The sequence below is a fragment of the Chaetura pelagica genome, unplaced genomic scaffold (assembly GCF_000747805.2).
Source record: "Chaetura pelagica isolate M959 unplaced genomic scaffold, ChaPel_1.0 scaffold11, whole genome shotgun sequence".
In the NCBI taxonomy this organism is placed as follows: Eukaryota; Metazoa; Chordata; class Aves; order Apodiformes; family Apodidae; genus Chaetura; species Chaetura pelagica.
In genome coordinates this window covers 2,472,588-2,481,988 of record NW_009952694.1, presented here as the reverse complement: position 1 = coordinate 2,481,988, position 9,401 = coordinate 2,472,588, and the positions used below count along the sequence as shown (strand labels likewise).

Genomic DNA, 9,401 nt, shown 5'->3' with positions numbered 1-9,401 from the left:
CTTCCTCACAGAAGTTCCCTCCCTCTAGCAGATCATATCACAAGAAGAGTGTAACACCCACCCTGAATTAAATGGAGGCTGGAGTACAGAAAGTAAACAGGATAAAGGCTGCAGCTTGGGCTGTAGTGCTCTCAGACTCTGGGCACACTTACTACTCCAATTGTTTCAACACCCACCAGAACTCATCACCTGTCTTTATGAGACCTAATACACTAGACCTACAAGATGGAGCAGATCAAGCTCTGAGACAAGTGTTCTCTCTAACTCCAAAACTAACTCTAGTTCTAGTAAAATACTGGAACAGAAATAAACCCACAGCTAATCCTGAGCCCCATTCAGACAAGCTCTCCTGTGTCCCTGTAGATGTTATAAGATCTAGCAGCAAACCTGGTCCTTAAGGAAACATAGGATTCTGCTCTACTGAATACTAACCTGATCCTAAGTCCAGTGGCCCATACTTAGCAGAGATCTAGTAAAAAAAAACAACAAACAACACCAAAGAAATGCTGTTCAACCCTATCTGCAAAGATTGTGTCTCACCTCTGTAGGTTTCCCTAGACTTATGACTGCACAGCTTCATGATCCAGCAGTCTTCAGGCTTGCTATCAAGGTATTTAATTCTAACTACAATGCTAACCCCATCCTTCTCTTAAAACTAAACACCATATCCTTTCCATAACTAAAAATTAGCCACAAAACAACAGACTTAAGTGATCAATCCGCTTTTCTGCAAGACCTGTAGAATTACACTGTTCAGCACTGGCCATCCTATAATCAAACAACAGCTACAAGCAAGTTTTTTAATCACTGTTGTTGCAGACTAGTCAACACACTTGTCCTTACTGATGCCACCTCCAGTATCATGCTCTGTCCTAACCAGAGCCATAATAAGCAAGTGCTTCAAGTATTTTAAGTCCCAAATATAAACCCTTACACTATTCTTATCCATAGTCCAACACCAACACGTACCCAATTAAGACCCTTCATATCCACTGGCATTAGCTGTCACTCAGTCCTAATGAACTTGCAAGACTCAAAATAGTAACTCAGGTTCTCCAGCACCTGCTGTCCAAAACACTAATTCCCAAGAACCACACTTTCAGGACTTTAAATATTCAACAAAAACAGGTTCTTCCAGCCTTGCCATCCTGAAATCCCAGCTTATCTACAAACCAGTAACTCATACCCATCCAAAAAGTAGTTATTACTTGCTCATCTAAGCCAACCTCAGCATCCATCCTACACTTGGGCCTCTGAGGGGAGGGGCTGGGAGAGGGGAGGTGAGAGGAGAGGAGATGAAGGGAGGGGAGGCAAGGCAAGAAGACAAAGAAGAAAAAATAAGGCAGGCTCAGAAATCTGTACCCTCTTGAAGCCTTAAACCTAATCCCACTCCTAATTACAGCTCACTGTCCCTATATCCAGAACTTACAGAAAGCTTTCAACCCTTGACACGACCAGCAGAATTTCCATTCAGCCAGCACAGTTCTCACAGAAGTGAGCTCTGAATCCAAGTGCTGTCATTCTAAACCAAGCCCTAGCAAAGTGACTCAGCCTGCCACAGAACTCACAAGAGGATTTTCAGTCATTTCTACCTGAGAAGATACAACAGGAACTGTTCAAGCCCAAAACAGCCCCCATCCCAGTGCAAGGGGCTTTGCAGCACTCAGGAACATGTCAAATTTTTGCACTCCTGCTGTAGAGGACAAACACTTCCCTGGGAATCTGATCCCTTTACTGCAATGTAGTATGTATCTGGAGGGAAGGGGGAACACAAACCCACAGAATTCCACACAGCCTTTTCCTTCCTTACACGTTTCCTCTCCTCAGAAAGTTTTTTGCTCCGGTAACATATACGGCAATAGAGGAAGACAGGGCAAACAGCACACACAGCCTGGGCTGTGGCACACAGTATCAGCCATTTAGTGGGAAGAGATCTTTCCTTCTTCAGCCTCTCAGGAGATATAGCAAGCCTAACTGAATTAACGAGCCTTCTCTATCTCCCTGATCTCAGTCAAAGAAACCGTGACATCCAGGTGCAAGACAGCCATAATCCAGGCATCTAGGGGCAGGTAAGGGTGGCTCGCCTTGGAGACCGCTTACGTGCAGGCAATTTAGCTGACTTTGACCACAAGCTGAGAGTTAACAAAGCAGGCAGAAGAATGAGACGATCATGAGAAATCAGGAGTGAAGGCTGTGCCATATGGGGTTAGTGCAAATAGTGTTAGACAGTTTCCTTAGAGTTTGGAGTACATATGGTTTTTGGAAATAATAAACTACTGCATTCAGAATAGGACTGACATATACCACACAAGACCTCGGGGCAAATCATGGAATTGGAAAATATGCACATGTGGAAGAAGAATCAAAACATTACAGAAAAGAAGAGGCATCGATCTAAAAGTTAAGAGACAGGGCTTTATTTTCAAGGCTCCATGTAAACAGCACAACCTCATTCACTTGAAAAAATAACACTGAGATGAATGGGTCACTTCCTCTTCCCCCTCCAGACTCTTGTATTCCAGAAGAATATGTAAAACCCCTTCAGACACTTTGCCCAGATCTAGTGTGGGGACTTTCCATGCCCATAGACCCATCTCTCCCTGCCTTCTGGACAGCACATACACATCTACTATGCGCTTCCTTTCCCCCACACAACTGTTGTTTCAGGCTTCTCAGGGGTATGAAGGGAATAAAATTACTGCAGATGGGAGCAGCTGCAACAAGAAAGTCCTCTCAGCAAAAGCTAATTCTGCCTCTCAGTACACCAATTATATCAGCTCATGCTCAATGGCATAGCTTCCAATTATATGCAGCCAGAGTAAACAGGCATCTGACTGAAAACATAAGCTAGACATTGCTACAAAAGATGGCAGTCATGTTACAATTGTTTTCTTTCTACAGTAGTCTGTAAGGTTGCAGCTTGCTACATTAAATCGTCATATGACATCCTAATATATCTTTCAGTAGCTGTGCATGAAGAGCTGAACACATCTTCTTTAAATGTGTAACAGGTATTTCCTTACCACAGATAATCAGTTTTATAGTTCATGAAAATAATATTTTCAACACATTTCTACATAGTGCTCATTACCATTCTGATGTACAAACCTAAGTTGTTTGATTTTCTTGCCTAAAACTAATTACAAAAAGTATTTTTTTAATCACAGCACAACAGACTACTTTTGGGGGATCCTCAACAAACCAAATCTTTGCTCCTAATTTTCTACTCTGACTGGATTTACTCTTAAGTGAGAAATAAAATCAAATAAAGCAATGATACTGTTCCAAAAGTATGACAAAAGACTACACCTCAATTAACAAAAAATAATTCCAAACATATTACATATTCAGCTTGAAACACTGTTGGGAAAAAAAAAAGTTCAGAGCTCAAAACAACTGAAACTGTTTCCCTGAATAATAATTTTATTGCAGAAAACATAGATGCACTGAAGAAAACTACTTAGGAGAAAAGAAGGAATAGAAAGCTAAAATGTTTTATGTTTGAATTGCAGCTACTACAAAAGAAGTGACTGACTGGAAAATGGAAACCCGCCTCTCAGATATACTTGCTTACATCCTATTTTCAGCCTCGTCACCTAGTTTCCCCTCTGGAAAACCCTGGCTGCAGGAGAAGTCACACAGTCTGGCATACTTAAAATGGGCAGCATATTTTCATCACCACACATCTGCTTTCACAGCACAAAGGCAACTAAAAAGTCCCAAATTTTTTTCTGGAAACCTCTGGCACATCACAGTGGTGTTTTGCCTCTGTCCCCACACCCGTGCTCAAAATTCACTGAGGAAGCAGGCTTTAAACTGTATAGCCAACAGTAAACACACCAAATTCATCTCCATTCAGCCTCCCGGTCACTGCCTGACAACAGGAACTGTAACAAGGTCAACTTGGAACTAGCAAGTGGGTGGCCCCAGAATGGTAAATGACAGAATTTCAGCTATTACATGGTCTAACACAATCTACTGACATAAAAACTTACAATAGTGTATTGAGTCTTGGTTTCACTAGACTGCATTCATTTGAACAATCAGGTTCTCAGACAAGGGGAACATCATTTCCAGCACTCCTCAGCTTGGGAGTTAATGTCCTGTTACCCAGAACTCCCTTCCTTAATTTCCCTGCCTTCAACTGGTACTGCTAATCTAGCCTTGTGTACACAACAAATTTGAAATTTTCAAGCCAGCAGTCACCACAAGACACATAAATGAAACCTCATGGACTAGACAATTAGCCAGTTAAGGAATTAAAAAGTTTTGCTGTTGTTGCTTTCTTTAATAAATGAACCTCAACCACAACATTCACAAAGTTTTTCAGAGAACACACAGAGTTAGCTGTTCAGTGTGCAATGAAACACACTTTTTTGTTTATCTTATAATATCAGTACCCCTTACAAATTTTATGCCATTGCTACATTTTTAAGGATAGTTTTACTCCCTGCACAATTTACAGCGATATGAGCTAAAAGTCCTGAACTGAGGAGAAAACCTCTGTGGAATTGAGATGTCTGAACAACAGGCTGCATGTACTACAAGGACCCCAGCAGGATCAAGTTTCTTTAAATTACACACGTGCAATGTCTGTGCCTGCAGAGACCCTGAAGAATTAAACCTGCTGTCCTCTTCCACATTTTCCGGGCCGGTGCCAGCGGCAGCAAAGTGACACCCACACAACACCCACACGACACCAACACAACACCCAACACCCGCCAACGTCAAGCCAAGCCCGCCCTGGCGTGGCACGGGCTCCCCCTGGCGGAGCGCGGCGCCAGTGCCCGCGAATTGTCCATCCCCTCTCCCACTGGCCTTTGGAAAGCCTGATCCTCCTGATGGGCAGTCATACAGACACGAAAGTGTACCTTTAAAGTGCAAGATGCAGCGGGCTGGTTGGTGGGTTGTGACAGCCGAGCGAACAAAATGGTAACTGGTTCCTTCTTGTTTCTGGCAAACAGCAGCCCGATGGAAAATGAGCACATACACATAAGCCTCAGATACCATACTGAACTGAAGAAACACTAGGACTTCTACATTTTCACAAGCTCAAAATACTAGATGCCTTGTTCTGGTTAAAGGATTTTATTCCCTATTTAAAATTTACCTTTCAGAAGATTAAAATATTTCCATACCTTTTAATTTTTTTTAATGTAAAAACAAATTACATTTTACTTACTTTGCTATCTATTATCAGCTGACTGAAAATGCAACAAAGACCCTATGAAGAAGGTCAAGATTTAGACCCATTTTATAAACACAGCTGGAAAAGATACACAGGATTCTTCAGTATCTAATGGCCTATTCATGTCTAAATCAAAGAAAAAAAATTTGTGGTGTTTTCAAAATACCTGAACAATAATTGTGTATTACACCTGACACCATGCAAGACCTACCTGTGGGCTTGTCTTTCTAAAAGTGTCAGTTCCATGTATCACATCCTTTATTATTTTTTCTCTGAGATCATTATACTCCTCTTCAGTGAGGTCACTATCTTCCAACTGATGGTTGCAAATTGGGCACTTTCCGCTGTAATAACAGTGAAACAAGAAAATAAAAGGATAAAGGCTTTAGAAAAAAGGAATACTTTAAATTTACTAACTTATTGAGCATCTTGTGTAAGAACACAGTTCTTTACAAGAACTCCAACATAGTACAATAATGAGAAAATTATTCATAATATTTCTGGGATGCATCCAAAACCTATTGAAGGCAACAGAAATATTTTTATGTGACTTAGTGGGATCAGGATCAAAGATGTAACTCTAGACAAGTTTGAGCACTCAGGACCACAACTCTGCATGAGCAATGAAAAAAACCCACAAAACAAACAAAAAAGTATTTAAATATTCACCAGCACTTATTTAGGCCTTGAGAGATCAGAGTTCAATTCTCAGCATTACCACAAATTTCCATATCTCTAATACTTGAAAGTTTCCATACTAGACAGCAAAGTCACCATGGATACCTACAGCCCAGATCTCAATGTGGGAAAGTGATGCAGTTGCACTGACCTGGCTATAAATCCATTCCAAAGTGTCACAACAAGAAAATGTACCAGTGAAATGTTCCACTATTGCGACACTGCTCCTACAAAAAAGCTAAGCTATCTGTGCCTGGTTTATCAAGGTTTGGAAAAATCAACCTGCCACAGGTGTAGGAATGATCCCATCTAAAAGAAGGTCCCTATTTAAAATTTACCTTTCAGAAGATTAAAATATTTCCATACCTTTTAATTTTTTTTAATGTAAAAACAAATTACATTTTACTTACTTTGCTATCTATTATCAGCTGACTGAAAATGCAACAAAGACCCTATGAAGAAGGTCAAGATTTAGACCCATTTTATAAACACAGCTGGAAAAGATACACAGGATTCTTCAGTATCTAATGGCCTATTCATGTCTAAATCAAAGAAAAAAAATTTGTGGTGTTTTCAAAATACCTGAACAATAATTGTGTATTACACCTGACACCATGCAAGACCTACCTGTGGGCTTGTCTTTCTAAAAGTGTCAGTTCCATGTATCACATCCTTTATTATTTTTTCTCTGAGATCATTATACTCCTCTTCAGTGAGGTCACTATCTTCCAACTGATGGTTGCAAATTGGGCACTTTCCGCTGTAATAACAGTGAAACAAGAAAATAAAAGGATAAAGGCTTTAGAAAAAAGGAATACTTTAAATTTACTAACTTATTGAGCATCTTGTGTAAGAACACAGTTCTTTACAAGAACTCCAACATAGTACAATAATGAGAAAATTATTCATAATATTTCTGGGATGCATCCAAAACCTATTGAAGGCAACAGAAATATTTTTATGTGACTTAGTGGGATCAGGATCAAAGATGTAACTCTAGACAAGTTTGAGCACTCAGGACCACAACTCTGCATGAGCAATGAAAAAAACCCACAAAACAAACAAAAAAGTATTTAAATATTCACCAGCACTTATTTAGGCCTTGAGAGATCAGAGTTCAATTCTCAGCATTACCACAAATTTCCATATCTCTAATACTTGAAAGTTTCCATACTAGACAGCAAAGTCACCATGGATACCTACAGCCCAGATCTCAATGTGGGAAAGTGATGCAGTTGCACTGACCTGGCTATAAATCCATTCCAAAGTGTCACAACAAGAAAATGTACCAGTGAAATGTTCCACTATTGCGACACTGCTCCTACAAAAAAGCTAAGCTATCTGTGCCTGGTTTATCAAGGTTTGGAAAAATCAACCTGCCACAGGTGTAGGAATGATCCCATCTAAAAGAAGGAAAAAAAAAAAAAAAAAAAGAAATACAGAAAAGGTAACATAAATCTGCTGTATGGTTGGAAAAGCAAATAAAGAGATTGCCTTCTCTGTCCCACTTTTCTTCTGCTATCAGACTTCCCCTTATTTCTAAGCTGACTGTTCAGATCTCTCCAAGGTGGCCAAAATGAATGGACAATGAGCAGGGTGTGACTAAAACAGAAACACAGTTTGCTTTGAAAACCCTGAGCAACATGAAGTCCCATTCATGCCACTGCCTGTCTGTACAATGTCCAATTCCACCAGAGACAGTCTAATGTCAGGCTGACTCCACCCAAACGAAATCTTTACAATGCTATCGCCTGGTAACTAATCACTACTTCCTTATTTATTGTTAAGAAACTTCAGTTCCTGCTCTGTAGCTAAATATCATCACATGGATCTAGGAATGTGGACTGGTGCAGATGACAAAGCTCTGCAGCTACAGTCAAACAACACCATCATTTAGCGTTAATTTCCCAGAGACAGAAACATCACTCTATTATACCCAGCTGTGTCAGTGACTGTACGACTGCATGCAGTACTGGGACAGTTCCCTTCATCATTCACATTGTCCACTTGGTAGTCTTAGTTTCCCTGTTACAGGGCCAGCAGCTATGGCAACAACTGTGGGTTTGCAAATCCCAAATCATACCTTGTTTTGTGTTTGACACACACAAGAACACTCTGCTGATCTGTCCAAGCATGTTTTTAATACTAAAAGACCAAAGAGACTGAAAGTCCATAGCAAAAGAAGATTACAAAGCAGAACAATAGGGAATGTGAAAAAACAGACTTCAAACGCTTCGGTTTCCTCAAGAAGAGTGCTGGCTTGTCATAACAGATCTTGAAAAATTTTCCAGAACACTACAAGTGAAGCAATGCTACAGAGAACACACAGATCCATGCCAGTCGAGAGGCACAACTTTTTCTCTGACCAACCTAGCACTGCAAAAACTTCCCAGCACTGGGAAAGGCCATCAAAACCAACCACAACCACTGTCCTATGGGCTGCGCCCAACAATTGCAACGAGTTGGGTTTTTGTTCCTACAGACTCCTAACACAGCACACATGTAATTCCAAGAAAATTTTCCAAGCTTAACTCTTTAATAACTAAAGAAACAATCAGATAGGACACTAACATACTGTAAGGAAATTCACAGCCAGTCTTATCTTTTCTTAGGCACTTCTACCAAGAATACTGAACGTGAGATCCAGCTTGCATCTTCCACCACTGGACTGGACACTCCAGCCACAGTAACAAGAAAAGAAGCAGAATTTAGTAGCTTCTCCAACAGGCAATAAAATGGTGTTTAGCCTGAATGGGTCTTTGGTTCTTCCTGGCTTATGAACACTGACTTTTTAGCCACTTGTTCCCACTTTCTTGTGAAAACCTAACATAAGAATAATTTTGTCTTCACTGAAAACTGGGTGTGAAGGGAGAACCTTTCCATCTATACAAATTAACTGCAGTGTCTGAATAGTATCAGTTTTCAAGAAGACTTCCATTTACACACCAAAGCTGCTCTGCTACATATTGTGTTAAACAATGGTATTATAAAGCCAACCAATAAACTAAGTCTTTGTGGACCCATGGGAAATCATGTGTAAATAACAAAGGTTCATATTCTTATGAATTAAACTATTTTCTTACACAAGGAAAACTATTTTTATACTTATGCAAGAGTTCAAGATAGAATAATCAAGACAATACCTTGCTTTTAAATAAAATGTTGCATTTACCTGTCTTTGATGTTGGTCAAGTGTCCCCTCCAATTTCCTCCTGGTATACTAGTAATTTCAGAAGGAAAGATAAATAAAAACATTAGATTTTTATTCAACAGCACCTGAATTACAGATAAAGAATAATTCTATTTTGATCAACATTTAGAAATTAAAGACTGATCAATCATCTACCCTGCAAAGAACTAATACAAAGATTCACAAATAATTTAGCAACACCTTAAAATAGCATATAAAGAATCAGAATTTAACAACACACAGATAAATAACAGTATCACCCTTCGCAGTTTATATTTTCCCTATATATTCAGAACCATACAAATAACCAGGCTGCACTGACAATGTGTAAGTTGCTGCCCTACA

The 9,401-nt window shown here is 39.7% G+C and overlaps 1 protein-coding gene across 1 annotated transcript in view; it reads right to left on the bottom strand.

The window, feature by feature from the left end:
• Positions 1 to 9,401, bottom strand: part of KIAA0391 (KIAA0391 ortholog) — a 47,524-nt gene that overhangs the window by 35,255 nt on the left and 2,868 nt on the right. The window contains exons 2-3 of the mRNA XM_009993859.1: positions 9,039 to 9,086; positions 6,494 to 6,626 (exon numbers count right to left, since the gene is read on the bottom strand). Of these exons, the coding sequence (XP_009992161.1) occupies positions 6,494 to 6,626; positions 9,039 to 9,086 (181 nt within the window). The remainder of the gene's footprint in view (positions 1 to 6,493; positions 6,627 to 9,038; positions 9,087 to 9,401) is intronic.